The sequence below is a fragment of the Ovis canadensis genome, chromosome 10 (genome assembly GCF_042477335.2).
Source record: "Ovis canadensis isolate MfBH-ARS-UI-01 breed Bighorn chromosome 10, ARS-UI_OviCan_v2, whole genome shotgun sequence".
In the NCBI taxonomy this organism is placed as follows: Eukaryota; Metazoa; Chordata; class Mammalia; order Artiodactyla; family Bovidae; genus Ovis; species Ovis canadensis.
In genome coordinates this window covers 67,453,260-67,474,347 of record NC_091254.1, presented here as the reverse complement: position 1 = coordinate 67,474,347, position 21,088 = coordinate 67,453,260, and the positions used below count along the sequence as shown (strand labels likewise).

Genomic DNA, 21,088 nt, shown 5'->3' with positions numbered 1-21,088 from the left:
AATATGCCGAGAAAAGAAAATAGCTGGGGAGGGTGAGAGGTGGGAGTTAAAAATGAAACCGTCACCACTCAAAGTAGAAAGCCAACCGATAAGGACTAAATTGGATAACTCAGGCAGTAGCCATAAAATCATGGAATTTAAAAAGTGGGTAGACAACAAAACCAGAAAAGCTTTTAAGAAAGTGCATCTGGGTAATAAAATGGGCATGGGACAATGGGGTGGGAACTTGCTATTTTCCTTATTACGTCTAGAGGACTAATACTCACTAAACTATAGATGTATTGTGCTATATAACATATTAAGCTTCAAAAATTGTTTTTTATCCTTTGGACCACCTATTCTAATCCATTTCTTCTTCTCTCATAATGGGATTATGGATCATGGATCTTTGGAACAAGAGCATTTAATGTTACAGCAAAAGAGGATTTAGATTTATATACAAATTTAGTAAAGGACTAATTTTGGATTTGAAAAGCTAGTTCCCTGCTCGAACACTTTCATATGAAAGTTAAATTACACTATGAATTAGACTGTAATTCATGTCCTCCTGACCTCACAATTCTGCCTGAGCCCTTTACCAATGAAATGAAAACTAGATAATAAGGCACTAGATAAAATTTAGATAATATCTAGATAAAATATCTAGAGTAAAAAACTAGATGAAAAACTAGATAATAAATCTAAAGTCTCAAAAATAACCGATTAGGATTATTTTTCAGCTACAATATGCTACACTGTGTTAAATCACCTTGTGTGCGAGTGAACTAAAGCAGGGGTCGGCAAACCTATGACCTGGGTGGCCTAAATCCATCCTGCCTCCTTTTATAAGACCACCAACTATGAATATTTTTAACCATTAAAAGTGGTAAAAAGCAAAAATTTTAAAAACAGTGTATTTATTGACACATGAAAAAACAATCCCATGGAAACTCAATTCTCTGTCCACAGCCTTGTCCATCAATGTTTGTATATACAGCTGTTTTCTAGGGATGGCAGAATTGGATGGCCCACAAAGCCTAAAATATTTCCTGTCTGATCTCTTTCATATTGTTGATCCTTGACTTAAAGGATTCTAACTGAATTTTATTTTTATTTCAAATGAAACTGAGCCAAATGCATAGATGAAAACATACACAAAAGAAGTCCTTGAATCAGAGGTGTCTGAATAAGGAAACTTAAGGATACAACCCTTGAAAGAGAAAAGCCCAGGGAGTTTGCTGATCTGATTAGGGCCATTCAGGGAACTGGGACCAGAATCAAGAGCAGAGTGTTGGCCATCCTCTTACACATGCATCTGTCACCAAAGTTTTAACCCTAAGAAAAAGAAATGCAAAAAGCCAAAATGGTTGTCTGAGGAGGCCTTACAAACAGCTGAGAAAAGGAGAAGTGAAAGAAAGGGGGAAAGGAAAGATATATCCATTTGAATACAAATTTCAAAGAAGAGCAAGGCAAGATAAGAAAGCCTTTCTCAGTTATCAATGCCAAGAAATAAAGGAAAACAACAGAATGGGAAACACTAGAGATCTCTTCAAGAAAATTAGAGATACCAAGGGAACATTTCATGCAAAAATGGGCTCGATAAAGGACAGAAATGGTACGGACCTAACAGAAGCAGAAGATATTAAGAAGAGGTGGCAAGAATACACAGAAGAAATAGATAAAAAAGATCTTCACAACCCAGATAATCATGAAGGCATGATCACTCACCTAGAGCCAGACATCCTGGAATGTGAAGTCAAGTGGGCCTTAGAAAGCATCACTATGAACAAAGCTAGTGGAGGTGATGGAATTCCAGGGGAGCTACTTCAAATCCTAAAAGACGATGCTGTGAAAGTGCTGCACTCAATATGCCAGCAAATTTGGAAAACTCAGCAGTGGCCACAGGACTGGAAAAGATCAGTTTTCATTCCAATCCCAAAGAAAAGCAATGCCAAAGAATATTCAAACTACGGCACAATTGCACTCATCTCACACACTAGTAAAGTAATGCTCAAAATTCTCTAAGCCAGGCTTCAATAGTACATGAACCATGAACTTCCAGATGTTCAAGCTAGATTTAGAAAAGGCCAAGGAACCAGAGCTCAAATTGCCAACATCCACTGGATCATCAAAAAAGCAAGACAGTTCCAGAAAAGCATCTACTTCTGCTTTATTGACTATGCCAAAGCTTTTGACTGTGTAGATCACAAGAAACTGTGGAAAATTCTGAAAGGGATGGGAATACCAGACCACCTGACCTGCCTCCTGAGAAATCTGTATGCAGGTCAGGAAGCAAATCAGGAAAGGAGTACGTCAAGGCTATATACTGTCATTCTGCTTATTTAACTTATATGCAGAGTACATCATGCGAAATGCTGGGCTGGATGAAGCACAAGCTGGAATCAAGATTGCCGGGAGAAATATCAATAACCTCAGATATGCAGATGACACCACCCTTATAGCAGAAGGCAAAGAAGAACTAAAGAGCCACTTGATGAAAGTGAAAGAAGAGAGTGAAAAAGTTGGCTTAAAGCTCAACATTCAGAAAACCAAGATCATGGCATCCGGTCCCATCACTCAAATAGATGGGGAAACAATGGAAACAGTAACAGATTTTATTTTCTTCTCCAAAATCACTGCAGATGGTGACTGCAGCCATAAAATTAAAAAACGCTTGCTCCTTGGAAGAAAAGCTACGACCAACCTGACGCTACTGCTAAGTCGCTTCAGTCGTGTCTGACTCTGTGCAACCCCACAGATGGCCTCCTACCAGGCTCCCCCAACCCTGGGAATCTCCAGGCAAGAACAACACTGGAGTGGGTTGCCATTTCTTTCTCCAATGCATGAAAGTGAAAAGTGAAAGTGAAGTTGCTCAGTCGTGTCCGACTCCTAGCGACCCCATGGACTGCAGCCTACCAGGCTCCTCTGTCCATGAGATTTTCCAGACAAGAGTACTGGACAGAGACACGACTTGGCCAACAAAGGTCCATCTAGTCAAAGCTATGGTTTTTCCAGTAGTCATGTACGGATGTAAGAGTTGGACTATAAGGAAAGCTGAGTGCCAAAGAATTGATGCTTTTGAACTGTGGTGTTGAAGAAGACTCTTGAGAGTCCCTTGGACTGCAAGGAGATCCAACCAGTCAATACTAAAGGAAATCAGTCCTGAATATTCACTGGAAGGACTGATGCTGAAGCTGAAACTCCAATACTTTGGCCACCTGATGCGAAGAACTGAATCACTGGAAAAAACCCTGATGCAGGGAAACACTGAAGGCAGGAGGAAAGGGGACGACAGAGGATGAGATGGTCGGATGGCATCACCGACTCGATGGACATGAGTTTGAGTAAGCTCCAAAAGTTTGTGATGGACAGGGAAGCCTGGCATGCTGCAGTCCATGGGGTCACAAAGAGTCAGACACGACTGAGCGACTGAACTGAAATCCTTTGTTCCTACTCCACTCATCAAACTTTCTATTACTACATCACTTATTCCGTTTTAGTTAAAATGCTAGTAAAACTTGCTGATTTCTAATTTGGCCTTCCCCATAGGTGGCTCAGTGGTAAAGAATCTACCTGCCAATGCAGGAGACTCGGGTTCAATCCCTGATTTGAAAAGATCCCCTGGATGAGGAAACGGCAACCCACTCCAGTATTCTTGCCTGGAGAATCCCATGGACAGAGGAGCCCTAGCGGGCTACATTTCATGGGATCACAAACAGTAGGACATGACTGAGCATGATACACTTAAAAAGGATGTCTGTCCCCATTTTCTGCTAACTACGCCAGTAAAGCAGTATGGAATACTACTTAAGACCAGTCTTCAGTGTCTGGGAGACCCAGGCCCTGGCTCTGCTTCCAAGGACCACTGTGTCCTCATTAATACTTTAAACTTCTCTAACCATCCCTTTTCTCACCCCTAAAAGTGAGTGGAGTCACTGCCTCAGATAAGCACAGTTAGAACACAATGAAAGATGTCAAGAACTTAATGTTCTAACTGTCCGAATTAAGAGCTCAAGAAATGCTGTCTTATCATGTCCACATTTTATAAACATTTGTTACCCTTCAAGAGTTTCATAGGCCATGTTCTCAAACCTCAACGTGCTTAGGAACTGCACTGGTGACCTTGTCAGTGTAGATTCTCTTGGCCCTACTCCCAACTACACTGATTCTTTCATCTGGAGGGTTAAGATTAACGCTTAACCCTGTTTTCAACCTCCAGTGTGATCTGGACATGAGTGATCCATGGAATAAAGTGTTCCTCAATAATGAAACAGATACCAAGAGCATAGGAAACAAGCAAAAGTCTCAGTAATCACAGCCGTAAGTACTAGCCCCCTTTATCAAAACAGCCAAGAGCTGAGTACTGCTCAGTCCTTTTGCTTTTTCTTTCCCTGCTACAACTGTCCTGATTTTTTTTTAATGTATGTTGGGCTCCATAATTAATGTTACATAGAATATGAGACTATCTCATAGTTTATAAAGGTTAGGACTTCCAGTTACACATCCAAGTAAACATTTAGGGAACTCAAAAGGTCTGTACCCAGATCCCAGTGGAACCCCAGTTTGCTATCTTGGAATTCAGCCACACAATCTTATAACCATCTGAAGAGAATGTAAGACTGATCCATTTTATTTAGTGGTATGTTTGTAAACAAAGAAAAAAATAGAAAAATATGTATTCCTACAACACTCAAAGAAGCTGAAAACAAGCACAGAACTAAATATACTCTACACTGAGAAACCCTCTTGTGTAAACATGTGCAGTGAATTGCATGCAACACCCCCCTCAGGATAAGGTGCTTCAGTTAAGTGTCTACTCCAAAACCAGCAACAAGACCCAGTGGACAGTGGCAGGAGTTTGAGAAGGTGGGTAGACGGGTCGCGGTTACCTTGCTCCAGTCTAAAGCACAGGGAACGCCTTGCCGCTTCCATCTCCGGAGTCGGGTTATCTAGGACATGTCTACACCACTGCAAAGGGCTCAGGGATTTCTCTGATGACGGGAATGTCTTTGAAGAGCCAACGTACAACCTTAAAAAAAGAAATCTACATTATAGGGATTATATAGCTATATCGAGATTACCTCTCTTCTACTTGAGAAAACAACATGTATTTAACAGTTTCTATAACTTAACATTTAATTATTTCAAAATACCAAAGTTATTTTTAACAGACAAACATCCCCGAGTAGAAGATGACACCTTCTGTAGCTTGGTGGCAATGAGGACTTCAAAAAACTACGGAACATTGTCTCAGCGGGTCAAAGATCTGAGGCTTTTGTTACTGAACTGACCTCGAAGGGGCCACCATGAGGATTTGACCAGCTCACTTGTATTTCTGGAAATGAACATTTCCAACGCATCTCTTTGATGACAGCATTTTCTGTGACCTTAGGCTAATACATATAAACATGATGTGGCAAACTAGGCGAATTTGATTTGCATTTAAAAAAATAAGTCTAAAAACAAATGAAAGTCAGCTATGCGTTGATTCCCTCAACCCTTAAATATATCAGGTATGTCCCCTGTCTCAGATCTATGCTAAATTTGGTAGGTCCTTACTTCTCAATTAAAACCTGACCACTTTCAAAAATCTGTTTTGGGAAGGGCTCACGCCAGCACACTATTACACAGAAGTGGGCAGGATAACCACCCCAGAGGCATTACAAGTCATAACATGGATTTTTCTCTCCTGGATGTACTGTTCAAAGGTACATTTTAGAATATTTTCCAGTGACAGGGCAATACAAAAAGCTTTCTCTTCAGGCTTAACCAGCAGTTGACTAAAAAAAGGAAGAAAGAAAATTACAATCACAGGCTCCAGTAATTGACCTTGCTATATAAAGCAGTACTCTAATTACAAATCTCATTAAAGTAAAACTCTTTCAAGCAAAGTTACCATAATTCTAATGCGGTGGTATTCCTGAAATAACACACTTTGTTATTCATTCTTTTATGTTACAGTCTGGTCCACCACCTATCAGAGTAATTTATCTCGGATGGTTGAGGAATGTACTATTTAGCAAATTTCCCTTATAGTTCACGGTTGGCAAGCTTTTTTCTATAAAAGACCAGCTAGTAAATATATAGGCTTTGGGGCCACGGTTTCTGTTGTAACTACTTAATTCTGCCTCTGCAACCCCAAAATATCACAGATGATAAATAACAAGTATGGCTGTGTTCCTATAAACTTTATTTATAGATACGGCATGCTGAATTCCCCATAATTTTCACATGTCACAAAACAGTATTCTTTTGATTTTCCCCAGTCATTTAAAAATGTAAAAATCTAAGCTGATCAGCTACATTTTAAACCAGGCAGTAGGTCCAATATGCCCATGGGACACGGTTTGCTGACTCCTATTTGACAGGAAGGTTCTAAAATACCTCTTTTAATCAATTTAATAGTACTCCTTATATATTATTCTTCCCTTAGAATGTGCCCCACAGTCCTGCCTTCACTGACAATATATTGGTTAGTTCCAAATTCTTATTCCTGAGTCCCACCTTGGCCTGCTACGGCAAGATGATTAGCAAGCTATGTGGATCCTTGCCTTTCACCATTCCTTGCTGTCAGACCCCTAAACTATTACCACAAAGCTCTCTCTATACCCCTAGGTAAACGTTAGTCTAGGCCAGTTGTTTTCAATCTTTGACGTATCAAAATCTGAGGATTTGTTAAAACACAAATTGCTAACACCTGATCATTGCTGGCAGCTCCAACCTACCTGATTCAGTAGGTCTGGAGTGAGATCAAAGAATCTCAACATCTAACAAGTTCCCAAGTAATGCTGATACTGCCATCTGGAGACTCTACCTTGAGAGGGATGTGCTGGGCTGAGCCAACTGTGCCAATTCCATTAATCCCATCTGCCCAATGATCAGTTTAAGCACACACACTAGACACACTGAGCAATAAAAACTAAGGGGAAATACTTTGATGGGCATGTGAGCAAGTTTCTCCCCGTGTTTAAAGGGGTCACAAAAGACCCAATTATGTTTCCTACAACAAGTGCACTTTAAAAATAAATGCACGTGTTAAAAGAATAACAGAAAGACAAACAAAACCTACCCACAAAGAAAGTCAAGGCTCAGAAAGTTTCATTATCTAATTCTACCAAATATTTGAAGAACAACAATTCTTCACAAATTCTTTCAAAATAATAGAGAGAGGACATCCTAACAGTCTATGAAACCAGCATAACTATGAAACCTAATACCCAAACCAGATACAGACATTACAAAGTAAGAAACTAAAGACCAACACCCTTTATGAACACAGAACCAATAGGTCTAAATGTTTTAGCAAATTCAGTACAACCATATGTAAAAGGAACACATCATTATCAAGTGAGATTTATCCCAGGAATGAAAGGTTGGCTTAACATTCAAATATCAGTGTAACTTACCACATATACTAAAATAGAAAAACCATATGATAATCTCAAAATACAAAGAAAAACATATGATATCCATTCCTGATCAAAACTCAGTAAATTGGAAACAGGAGGAAACATCAGTCTTACTAAAGACGTCTACAAAAAAGGCTTAGAGAAGAAAATGGCAACCCACTCCAGTATTCTTGCCTGGAGAATCCCATGGACAAAAGAGCCTGGCAGGCTACAGTCCATGGGGTCGCAAGAGCGGACACGATTTCGCAACTAAACCACCACATAAAAAGGCTCCTTAATGGTGAAAGGCTGAACACTTCCCCCTTAATATCAAGAACAATACAAGGTTTGCAGGTTCTGGCCACTGCAATCAGGCAACAATTTGGCTTGGATAGAAACAAGTATATCTGTTTTATGACATGACCATCTATGTGAAACACTGAGGAATAAATAAAGTGAAGTGAACGTTGCTTAGTCATGTCCGACTCTTTGTAACTCCATGGACCATACAGTCCATGGAATTCTCCAGGCCAGAATACTGAAGTGGGTAGCCTTTCCCTTCTCCAGGGGATCTTTCTAACCCAGGGATTGAACCCAGGTCTCCTGCATTGCAGGCAGATTCTTTACCAGCTGAGCCACCAGGAAAGCCCAAGAATACTGGAGTGGATAGCCTATCCCTTCTTCAAGGGATCCTCCTGACCCAGGAGTTGAACCAGGGTCTCCTGCATTGAAGGTGGATTCTTTACCAACTGAGCTTATCAGGGAAGCCCGGAATATACAAAAAAATACTAGAATAAGTGAGCTTAGCAGCAAAAGTGTAGGACACCAGATCAAAGTACAAAAGAAAGGAGCAACTAAAAAAAAAAATTAGTAACTATCAGTATTTTTGAGATTTCACTTCCCATTTACAATAGCATAAAAAAACCGTAAGATGCCTAAGGATAAATCTGACGAAAGATGCAAAGACCTTTTCCTTGAAAACTACAATCATCCTGAGAGAAATTTTAAAAGATATATATAGACAGGCCATGTTCATAGGTCAGAAAACTAAATATTGTGAAGATGTCACTTAGCCCTAAACTGATCCATTTAACAAAATTCCAATCAAAATCTCAGCAGGCTTTTTGCAAAAGCTGATTCTAAAATTCATATGTAAGTGCAAAGATCCTAGAAGAGCCAAAACAATGGATTCAGAGAGCTGCTGCTAACTAATTAAGACTTATTACAAGGCTACAGTAATGAAGACAATTTATCAATAGGATGACATGAAGATAAACAGATCAATGGAAAAAATAGATGGTTCATAAATAGAAATACAAATATATGGAAAACTGATTTTTGACAAACTACAAAGACAATTCAATGAACAGGAAGCAGTGTTTTGAACCAACAGTGCTGGAACAAATACATGCAAAAGGTGAGCCTTGATCCATACTTGACACAATATCCAAAGTTAACTCAAAACAGATCACAAAAATGTGAAATCTAAACTGTAAAACTTTTAGAAGAAACCATAGACGAAAGTCCTGCTGTCTTTGGGTTGGCAAGTATTACTTAGACACATTTTTTAGACTGCAAGCATGATCTAGGAAAAAAAAAAACAACTGGACGTCACCAAAACTAACAAGTCTGTCTGCTCTTTCAAACAGACTATTAAGAGAATGAATCACAAACCATGGATTGAGAGAAAATACTTACAAATCATTTATCAGATAAAAGAACTTATAAGGGGAATATATGTGAAATTCTGCAAACTCAATAAGCAACCCAGTTTTTAAAAAATTAACAAAAGATTTAAACAGACATTTCACCAAAGATCTATGGATGGCAAACAGATGTTGAAAAGATGCTCACCATTACTCATTAGGGAAAAATGAGAGCCCCAGTGAGACACTGCTACACAGCTATTAGAATGCCTAAGGAGAAGACTAGCCATAGCAAGCCTTGGTGACAATCTGGTGCAAACAAAACTCTGCTACCCTGCCAGCAGAAATATAAAATTCTGGCAGCTTCTTTAAAAATTAACATACACCTACTCTCTGATCCAGCCACTCAAAAGTCATAAAAGTATTTACCAGAAAGACACAAATGCTGTGTGTCCACACAAAGACTTAATAGCCCCAAACTGAAAACCTAAATGTTCACAAAAAGATGAACAGATAAGACAAACCATTATTGTGCCCCTATCATCTAAAACCCTCACAATAAAAAGAAATGAACTAGTGATTCATATAACACATGAATTTCAAAATGATTAAATAAAGTCCCCTACATCAAAACCCTCAATTCACAAACTTTCAAAGCTGCAAACATGCATTCATATCTAACTAGTCACGTTAAGTTATCATAGTTCACGTGACTGGCATACGCTGTCAGTGAACGTGCACTCATCCTCTATAATTGGTTGTTCTTCTGTGTACTTTTCTGTGCGGGACTGTATAGAGGACACTATCTTTAAACCCATGATGTATGGAAGCAAGTGTAAAAGCAGCAGTGATGTAGTGGGTACTACTAAGAAGCGACAAGCAATAACAATGGAAACAAAAGTGAAAATAATAGAGCGAAGCAAGGCGAAACAGTGGTAGAGCTGTTGCACTGTACTACGGTACTTTTTAAGGTACTCTACTTAAAGTCTAAAAGTGTATCTTCCTTGTTTATGTATTAATTGTGTTAAAAGTATTATAAACCTATTACAGCACAGTACTATATAGCCGATTGTGTTAGTTGAGCACCCGGGCTAACTGCTGGACTTAAACAAATGCACTCTCAGGAAGAACTCATTTATATGCAGGGGACTTGTCATATCTTGATTTAAAGAAGCCAGACCAAACAAAAAAAGGACATGCTCTGTGATTTCACTGATAAAAAAGTGCAGAAAATGCAAACTAACCTAGACTGATAGAAAACAGACCAGTGGCTGAGTTGGAGGTGGTCAGGATCAGGAGAGAATGAAATACAAGGGGCCACGAGGAAGTTTGGAGTGTTGGAATATATTCAGTATGTTGACTGTGGTGATAGTTTTATGGATTATACCTATGTCAATATATACAAAATAGTACATTTTAAATATATGCACTTTGCAGTTCACTTACACAGTAATGAATCTTTACTAAAAACGTCACAAGACAACAAGCAGCTGACTGCATCCTGTCCCTCAGTGAGCCCGGAGCTGCCATCTCTCAGGTAGGTGCCACAGCCCCCACAGACATGAGCCACAACACCAGCCACTGTGCAACTTCCTTCTATTTCAGTTTCTTTTAATAAAATTTCCTCACTGCTTAATACACAAGTTCATGCCCTGCCTGAGCCTTGGATTGTTTACAAACCTCTCTCAGCACCCAAGTGAAGTGCTGCTCTGCACATCACCTCCAGCCTCTCCCGGGACAACTGCTCCTTCCTCCTGCCGCTAGAAACCTCCACCAACCAGCCTGCCTCGGCATTTCACACACTCCCACCAGTCTGGGGTTTTTTTTTTTTGGTAGTGTGTTTTACTTTTAGCTCGCAGGGATCCCCTTAGAAAGATGTCCTTAATCTCTCCATGCCCGCGTAATCTGGTTCTCTCATCTGACCACATGGCCTTACAGCACACTGAGAAGCAGCACTCACGTCCCAGAGGCATTTGTGACTGCTCTGGGACCCGCTCTGCCATGCTCACGTACAGGGAGTTATCTCTTTCGTCTTCCGTTGTCCATTCATGCTTTCTGCTACTATGTCTCACCCTTATTCTGCAGTTCATAGAATCTGGAGGTGAGCCTATGACTGAAAGCAAAGAATTCACTTGAAAGTCTGCATAAGGAATAACTGGGACCTCAGATCACCTCCTCTGCTGCATACGCACAGTCCCACCACTCCTCCACCACAACCTAAGTCCAGAGGCTCACTATGTGGCTAAGGGTGACCCAGAGAAACTCTGACTTCAGGCACGCCAAACTTAGCTGAAAGAGAGAAGAAGCACTTCACTGAACCAGAGGGACGAACTGAAAATCTTCTTGCTAACTTGCCCTGTTTTCCCCTTTACATTCCTAAAGCTGACTGCCTTCTATCTCCCAGGAGTACAGAAAGTTTATGTTTGGAAACCCAGATGAACTCAAGAGAAGACCTAGAGGTAATGAAACCTAAACTGACCACCCAGCCCATGTCTAGTAAAGTCAGCCAAAGAGCTCCACCCACAGAGCCTTGACAGATCCATTTCAATACCACCTTTGGGTATGAACAGACAACAGAAGACATCAGATACGTGGAATATTCCTTTTAAGAAAACCATGAGACTAAAAGTAGAAGCGGGAAAAAGAACTGAAGAGAAAAACAACGCAAGTAATAGATGAGAAGTCCAAGACAATTATAACTGACATCATCTGAGAAAAAAATGTTGTATTCACAAGACAAAACCAGGATATTTACAAAGAAGTAGCTCCTTCTTTCTTGGCAAATGAAACTATTAAACTTGTTAATAGAAGAAACAAAACATTCAATAAGTGAGCTTGAAAGATCAAGTTGAGGAAGTCTTCCAGGAGCAAAACATAAGGATTAACAACAGGAGAAGAGGGATAAGAAAATTAAATGATTGTACCAGGCAGGGCCAATCGGACTATTTTAAGTTCTAAACAACATGAAAGTGAAGAAAGTTTTTGTAAAGGCCAAAAATTGTCCAAAGTTGAAGGCAGGCCATCAAGTTCTAGATTGAAGGCACCCACAAATGCCCAGTGCAACAAATGAACAGACAGACCCATACACGGTATACAATGACACTTAAGAGCCTTAGGGATAAAGAAAGAAAACTAAAGAAAAAGTCACAAAGAATTTACCATCCAAATCACAGTGCACTTCAACAGCTGTAAAACAATAAAAACTGAAACAATGGAACAGGGCCTTTAAACATGAGGAAAAATAACTGACTTAGACTTTTATAGCCAGCCCAACTATGAATCTTGCATGAGAATAGAATATGGACATTTTCAAATACACAAGATTTCAAAGTCCTTCTCATGCATGTCCTTAGAAAGCTATTGAGGCTGCACCCCACCCACAAGAATAAATGAAATTCTGAGACAAAGGTTTATGAAATAGGAGATCAGTACTACCAAGAAACCTAAGGAATTACCAATGCCAACAGCACTGTGCCTCTAGTCTAAGGAGCCATCAGTAAAGGATGGAGCGATGGAATTAAGGGTTCTAGAAGGGATGGCACTACAAAGCAAATTTTTAAAACCAGATTTAAGGTATTATCAAATATTTCTGAACTTCTTGAGAAACTTGATGACTCCAGGAGCATGTTTAGAAAAATAATTAGTAACTAGTAACAAGGGATTAAAGAAAGTGAAAAGAAAAGAGAGAGGCTGTTACTAACTCGTGGGAAGAACAAAGAGATTAGAGAAAATGAATTAACAGGGCTCAGCTAGTAACAGTCGCAACTAATGATTTAAGGGAAAAAACTATGAAAACACTTATGAGAAAGAAAAGAACATGGCAGATGAAGGGAAGAGTGCTTAGTCTTTATTTTCTAAAACAAGTCTATAGCTTTTGAAGATCATGTAGTGTAAAGACTTTAGAAATAAAGAATGAAGAAACTGCTACAGGAGTATACAGCAGTATCTATATGGAAGACTCAGGGGTACGAGACAGTTGAAGACTGTTGCTTTCTGCAACAGGTCTCTGTATAGATGAGTTTTTTGTATTATTTACATCCTATTTATTGTATTACTTTGACAGAACTTTAGAAGCACTATGAAAATATATGGCATGAAGACAAAGGATCATTTTTAAGTCAGCCTCTAAAACAAAGTTCCCAGGATAGTTTTGAGCCTACTCTTTCTCTGGCTAGGCCTAGAATTGGATTTAAAAGGAAGTAAAGGGCAATTAGTTATGAAGACCATGTGGTTACAAACTCCCCGAGTATGTCTCCAAAATTACATAAGCAAGGTAAAACCTGTGTTTCTCATAAATGGCTATCTCAGCAATGTTTACAATATCCTAATTTGCCACTGTTAATACAACATACCTCCTACCAATTGCTCTTTCACCTTCTACTGCTTCATTGATGGTATGTTAGAATCTGGCAAGAATATCTAAAAAGGCTTAGTCTAAAACTTGAGGATCCTACAAATACTAGAAAAGCTATCATTTAAAATGTCACACTCTAATTTTCCTTCCCCTCTCTTCAAACCTTCCAAAAGTTAATATTCAAAGCCTACCATAATAACCCTTAATGCTTCAAATGTATTTCAAAATGTCTAGAAAAATTGTCTTGGCTAATCTCAACGTTTGGTTCTAAAAACAACCTTTTTACAGATAATCAAAAATAAATGTTACCGCAAAACAATTACATGCGTGTCACAGACCTGTCATGGAAGAGGAAAATGTGTCAACTTTCAGACAAGCCATTTTAAGAGGCTTCAATCGCTAGAAGTTTTATATTAAGGAAAGGTAAAACACGGTAGCTGATTAACAAGCAATCAATCTTTAGTCAGCTTAGATTCACTAGCACATGCTAGGGTTAAGCCTGTCAGAAATCTACCCCCACTAAACTATTTAAACGGCTACATCAAGTCTAAATTTTAGTTATTGAAGGGTCCGAAAGCAGATACTCCCTCTCATTTACATTTAGATCTAAACTCTATTTCAACCTCTCCCTGCAGGGTTTTCAAAGTTATTCATTTAAGAAGGCACATCAGCACAGACTTCAGTCAACTCCCCTTGCTCTGAGAAAACACTGCATATTTTCAATTAACATTGTCAGAAAGTGAAGTACCCTCTGGTCTTTTCACTGAAAATCAATTATGAAAAAAAAAAAAAACCAACCAGTTTAGGTGGTCTAATTTAGCTGTGCCATATGTATAGCACAAGGTGTTCAACAGCTTTGATGCAAAACTGGCAATGATTTTAGCCAGCTGTCCAGGGTCTTGATGTTATACAAGGAGGACGAATATCTCATTCACTAAGCTTTCCGTAATTTGTATATACCACCATTTTACCCTTGTATCATTAAGAACTTTTCTGTCCTTCCCAACTGAGCAAGTTAAAATCCCTGCCACATCCCTTTTACATAAACCCCAATACTCTGCTAATTGCCACTCCACTAAAATAAATGCTTCCTTATATGGTTATATTTTATATCAGCTGGCATGTTTTTATCTTGGCATTGTCTGAATATGCTCGTCTTCTGGTTGAGGTGTGCAGGCCCTGAGATGCCCCAGCACTACACTATCCTCAAGGGAATTGTGCTCCTCTACTTGTTTTTCCAAAGCCATTTTGCTTTAAAACAGAACAAATCGGAGTTAGAAAAATCTAACTTTAGCCATAATGCACAAGTGCATGTACTATTTCAACGCAGGACACATATACATAAAACTGAAATAAGTTTAATCAAGCCATGTTTGCATTGTAAGATACAGATACTCTGATCCTAATTTTATAGTCTATTGCACTTCATTAAAAAGTAATACAGGTCAGTCCATGAAATGGACTTCACAGCCTACTAATGGGTCACAACCATGCCTGGAGGAAAAAAAATAATCAATGGTGTAAACGCTTTTGAATCCACATAATCTGATTTTTAGTCAATTCTTTCAGTAAATAACTGAGGAAGTTCACATAAGTTATTTTTCCTTGGCGCTTCAGTCCCTTAACACTGAAATAGGTCAGAGAAAGGTCTAGTATGCACTGTTCCCATCACCACTCCATACCGGTCTGATTCCCTCTCCTGGTCCTAAGAAGGACCCTGGTCCTTTTTAGCCTGGTTACACTGGACAGAGCCCTTTAAAACATTCTTTTGTACAGACCAGCAAATCATCCATGTGTGAACTGGGACTTTAGTCCTTTTGAGCTTTTAATTTGCTGCTGATGGTCAGTTTCTCTGCTGTACTTTCCAGTCTGTGGTCTCCTGAAGAGCTAAGGCTGTCAAGTTCGTAATATGATGGCATCCACAGTAGAGCAGGATGTAAAGTTTACTATAGGATTATAATAACTGGACTTAAGAAGATTCTGAAACCACCATCAACTTAATTTTCACAAATTTAATTCTAGCAGAACTGTGCTAAAATAACCAGACTATACTGAGGCAAAGTTAAACACTTTAAAATTCAACTAAGATAACAATTTGAAGAAATTAAGACAATTGTTTTGTTTCAAAGCTTTTCTTCAAAACAAAAAGCAGAACACATCGTTCTTACATCCAATTTTTTTTTTAATCAGAAGATGCTTTTAGGTTAAACAACTTGTTTGGGAAAAAAGGCCTATGAGATCTGACTGATTAATAAACTATCACCAAGCAAATATTATTCTGTTATTCACCTTTTCTACGCATAACTCTTGAGCCAAATTTTGCCTAGGTTGTAATAGAAGATGAACAGTTATATTCTAAGATTTTATTTGAAGAAGTAGACTTACATAAAAGAAATTCTATAATGTTCAATGATTAACCTACATTTGTGAACATACTTTCCGGGACTATCCTTCTCTATGACATTTAAGCAGGAAGTACTATTCTAAATAATCAATTTGTTTAACCCATTAGGAGAAAGTCATGATAAAAATGCATGAAAAATTGTAGGTAATAAAAGTTAACAGTAACTTATTCCTTAACAGTGTTACTTTAATAATGAATCTAAAAAGAAAAGATACAAATGAACTTACAAAACAGGAAGAGACTTATAGACTTTGAAAACCAACTTATGCTTGCCAGGACAAAGGGATAGTTAGGGAGTTTGGGAAGGTCATGTACACACTGCTATATTCAAAACGGATAACCAACAAGGACCTGTTGTGTAAGACACAGAAATCTACTCAATGTTATGTGTCAGCCTGGATAGGAAGTGGGTTTGGGGGAGAAAGAATCCATGTATATGTATGGCAGAGCCCCTTCACTTGTATACCCGAAACTACCACAAAATGTTAATCAGCTATAATCCAATATAAAACAAAAAGTTTAAAGTCTGGGCAAAAAAATGATCCAACTGTTTGCACAGGGGGACAAACTGGCAAGATACATCCAATGAAAGCTAAGTGTAAAAGTACTGATGTGTACATTTGCATGTTAATTTGTATAATTATCTTGAAGGTAACAGGGTTAACTGAGTCACAGCAGTAAATTAAGGGCAAAACGGAAGACCTTTGTGACTTTATGTTCACTTCTGTGTTTTGTCTTTTGCCATGAATATGTAAAAATTTTAAATATTTTTAAAATAATCAAGTACCTATTTTGTCAGCTTCAATTGTTTCTTAATAAATAGGGGTGGGAAGTAAAGCTGCTCTCCTGCAAACATACCAGGGAAGCCAAATGACATCACCAGGGTGGGACATGAGGTTTATAGGGATGAAGAACATCAGAGAACTCTTCAAGCATCAACAAGTGGGCTTAGTTTTGAAAAGTAAATCCCGTTGACTGCTTGTTCCGCAATAAACCAAGTACTGCAATACAAAAATCTCAACATATAAAAGTGCTATGATAGGAAGTTTTCTATGAATCAGGCGACTTAAAAAAAATTTAAGTGCATCCCACTAAGATTAAAAACCTCTCCCTGTTTTTCCACTTGGGATTCTAACCTTGGTTTGTTCTGAGGAAGATAACTCTAAACAGTGTGCCATTGGTCTGTAGAAACATCTGTAAAGCGTCAAGGCACTGATTTATTCATTCACCTATATATTTGATGAGGGAAATTAGTAAATCCTGCTACAACTCAAACCTGGTTAGATTTGCTTCAAATCATCTGAAGTGCTAACTGGCTAATCTCACTAAGTAGGTAGTTTTTTAAGTTACTTTAATGCTGTTTTGACAAAAATTTAACTACAAAAAGAAACCCTAGGTACCAAAATACTAGCAACAGTTGAAGGATAACAAACTATAGTTGAAATCCATTTAATAAAAGAAAATATTACAATTATATTCACAACGTGTGTGCTAGTAAATCTAATACATTTGTAAAATAGTAAGTGTATCATAATAAGTTTTAAAGTGCTAATAGTTTTAAAGCACAGGATCGATCCCCATCCAAAACACAGTAAGTTTCCTTCTATTATTTAAGTACACATCTCCAGAAAAGGCCAAGTGGGGACTAAATCAATCTAAAATAATTTGAAAGTGGCGAAAGGGCTTACAGTTACTAGGTAAGAACCACCATGAGGGCATCTTCTGGTGCCATATTCAGGCTGAATTTGAGGTTACAATACAGCCTGGACTTTTACAAAAATGAAACTGTTTAAGTTCCAGAAAGCAGTGAGTGGCTTCAATATTCACACCCTGCGCCTCCAGCCCAGCTGCCTGAACGTACTCAGAAAGAGGGTGACTACCCCTATTTATAGAAAGAGTTCCAAGTATTTTGACTCTCAGAATCACGGCAATTGGTGAATCTTACAGTCACAGTTCTCACCTTAAGAATGTGGAAAAAAAAAAAAAAGGAACCAGAAAGGTCTCCATCTTTCATTCCCTCCTGAGCAATCATGGAACAGAAACACAAAGAAAGTGAGGAAAACCCAACGTGAAGACAGGAAGAGGACCTGAGATTAAAGAGAAAAGGACTACAACTGTTCTTCATGCCACTGCTAAGTAGAGGTGAATGCCGTTCACTTACCAGGCCTGAACCTAAGTCCCACCTGATCTGAAGGGTCTACTCATCTGACCACATTACACTGCCTCTAGTGACCGAGGACAACATGAACCAACCAAAAGGCATGAAGTGACTACTCCATGAGCAAGCACCATTAAAAATCAGAACTATAACCACTACCGCCCCCAGGTACTCACTCAACTGTGAAAATAGAGCTAACAGATTTCAACCGAATAAGGGCTGCCAGCCTCAAGTTTTCTGATAAAGTTCCTAAAAAAAATTAAATAAAAGCAGCTTCTCTAAGCTCACTTTTCTTGAATCACCATTTTTTTAATTTAAGCAAGTTCCTCGGGTCCTAGGTAACAGTGCCTTCAAGCTGCTCACACCATTCCCCGAAAAGAATTTTTTTTTTTAAAAAAAAGACACCATTACTGATAGGAAAGCGAGTTCAGCACACTGCGAAAAGCAAGTCAGTCTCTGATATGAGAAGCTATCAAACGATGCAGCGAATGAAGACAACCAACAGACAGAACGAACCTGTTCGAGAGAGAACCATCACTAGGTGGCTTAGGGTACCAAGAAGGTAGGGACAGCACGCCAATGCTGCCCAGCCTTGCTTTGGGAGGACAGAACAGTATCAGCGGAGATAGAGGCCAACCCCTACCCATCCCCCAAAAGACAGACCAAAAAAAAAAAAAAAAAAAGCAGGACTGAGTGACAAAAAGGCAGCGTGGATTTTGCAGTTAACGCTAACGAGGAGCTTCGTACCCAATCATCAGCAAAGAAGACAAAACAAGGAGATGAAAAGGACCAGCTCATCCCCAGACAACGGGTCAGCCTGGTGATGGATCAGCCTGAGCTATGAGAAAATAGGTTTCCACCCTGGTCAACAGCCTCTGCTTACCGCCCAGCTCAGCATCAGCCAGGTCACCCCGTCTACGGACGATGGCTGTGGTCCCCCTTCTCCCGCCCAGCCCTCGCCCTCCCCCGGGGGTCGCAGCGAAGCTCGGCCAATACCAGGTGTAGTCGTCCTCGTCCCGCCAAGCGGCCAAGCTCTCCAGGTCCAGCGGCTCCACCTCGTCCAGCAGCGTGGGGGGCGGCGAGGAGGGCGCGGCGGCGGCCCCCGGCGGTGTCCCCGCGCCCCCGGGCTCCGGGCCGCCGCCGCCGCCGCCCGCGCCGAAAAAGCCCGCCGCAGGCTTGAAGTAGACGAAGGGCGCCTCGGGGGGCTGCGCCAGGCTGCAGAGCAGGGAGGGCGCCGGGCTGGGCAGGCAGTAGGTCCCCGGGAAAGCGGAGCTGGAGCCGCCGCTGCCGCCGCCGCCCCCCGCAGCCAAGGCCAGCCCCAGCCCCAGGCCCCCCGAGGCGGTGGCGGCGGCCGGAGGGCTCCGCGGGGCCAAGGGGCTACAGGCCCCGGCGGGCGGTGGCGCGGCGGGTGGCGGCGGCGGCGACAGGAGCAGCAGGTGCGGGGCGGCGGACGCGGTGGCCGTCTGGCTACGCAGCTGCTCGTTCTGCTTCTCCAGCATGCGCACCAGCTCCTTCAGCTTCTTCACCTCCAGCTCGGTATTCACCACCTGCCCGGAGCCCGCTCCGGAGCCGCCCCCCGCCGAAGCGCATTTCACCTGCTCCGCCATCATCGTGGGCCCAGAGGGCGCCTCGGACACCCGGGGAGGGGGTGGGGCTGTGCCGAAGCGCCGGCTCCTCGCGGCGCAGGGAGAAACTACGGCTCCTTTCCTACCGCCCCGGCCCTGACGGCCGAACACGTTAGGCGGAGGCCGAGCGGGCGATTCGCATCAGCACCCGGGCCCAGCCTCCCGCCGAAGCAGCAGCCGCCGCCGAGCCGCTCTGCACATGCTCAGACCGTCCCTCCAGTCCCCTGGGCGCCGTGGAGGCTCCGGGTTTTAGCCGCGGCCCCCGGGCGGGGCGGGGCGCGGGCGCCGGGTGGGCGGGGCCGGGGTGTAGGACGAGCCTTTGAGGTGGGGGCCCGCGGCGCTCGCGAGGGGCGGGGCGCGGGCCGGGGTCCTTGGGCCCCGCCCCCAACCCCAGGTGCCTGATTGGACCCGGCCAGCACTTTCCCGCCACCGGCACTTCCTCTAGCCGCGGCCGGGGAGCGAGCTGCGCCGACTTGAGAGCCAGGGGCGGTGTTCCAAAAAAGCAGGCGCTGCAGGTGCCTGCCTCGGCGGGAGGCAGCGAATGCCCGCAGGTTTGCTCTCTTGCCAGAGCGCCTGTGCTGAACGACAGCATCTACTGGCCACTAGCTGGTTAAACCAATAGAAATCCAAAAGGCCAGGGAACGTTGAGTACCAAAAAGTAAAAACGTGGAGCGGAAAGGCTTTGAGATGATGCTGTTAAGCCCCTAATTGGTAATGCAAAAACAGAGTGGCGAGAGAGCGAAGAGTCCAGGAGAAAGAAAATCGCCCTCACTAAGAGGGGGAGAGTGACCAGTTGGTAAAGAGCCAAGTGTTCAGCTTATTCTAAAGTCGTCCGATTTGAACTGTTCTGCTACCACCAGTGTTTAACACGAAAAAGAGCATTTTTATACCATGTATATATTCATACATTCATTAAACAAAAGATCTTTGAGCTCCTAACTCTGTGCCAGATACCGTTCTAAGAGTTGGCCAAGCATTCAAGTGAACAAAACAGACAAAAAATCATTGTGGGAGAAACATGAGTAAAATTGAATGATGTTCCATCTGTTAAATAATTTACAAGCTCTTAGGTCAGACTTGCTGGGGTGGGGTGGGGGTGGGGTGGGGAAGAAAAGCAGAAAACCTAGGAACTCTGAGCCGGGTACCCCTGCGAACTGCCTTTTCTTCCATCTTCCGGAAATTATTGATAGATCTGCTTTTAAACGGGGTTGGGGGAGGGTTCTTAAGCAGAAGAACTGAGTCAAGTTTCATTCCATTAATATTGACGTAGCATTTGCGGGTGTTTAACACGGAGAAAAGTCTGAGGGCTTTATTATAAGACACTTCCGCACAACTGGCTCTCATCCTCAGATGATACACTATCTAGTAAAGCTCTGGGACTTTTCCATACCAGTCTGTGTGACCATGTACCACATCCCTCTGGAACTGCTCCCATATTGTTTCTGTTGGTTTTATGACAGACACAGCTCTGTGCCTTCCTGCTCAGAAACACTTGTGTCTTGTCAGTTGCCCATTTATATCTCCAACTTGTATG

At 41.4% G+C, this 21,088-nt stretch overlaps 1 protein-coding gene across 2 annotated transcripts in view; it reads right to left on the bottom strand.

The window, feature by feature from the left end:
- Positions 1-19,779, bottom strand: part of SLAIN1 (SLAIN motif family member 1) — a 52,224-nt gene extending 32,445 nt beyond the window's left edge. For both annotated transcript variants that reach the window (XM_069602355.1, XM_069602356.1), the window contains exons 1-2: positions 18,926-19,779; positions 4,869-5,008 (exon numbers count right to left, since the gene is read on the bottom strand). In XM_069602355.1, coding sequence (XP_069458456.1) covers positions 4,869-5,008; positions 18,926-19,539 — 754 coding nt within the window. In that variant the 5' untranslated portion in view covers positions 19,540-19,779. The remainder of the gene's footprint in view (positions 1-4,868; positions 5,009-18,925) is intronic.
- Positions 19,780-21,088: the final 1,309 nt, after the last annotated feature.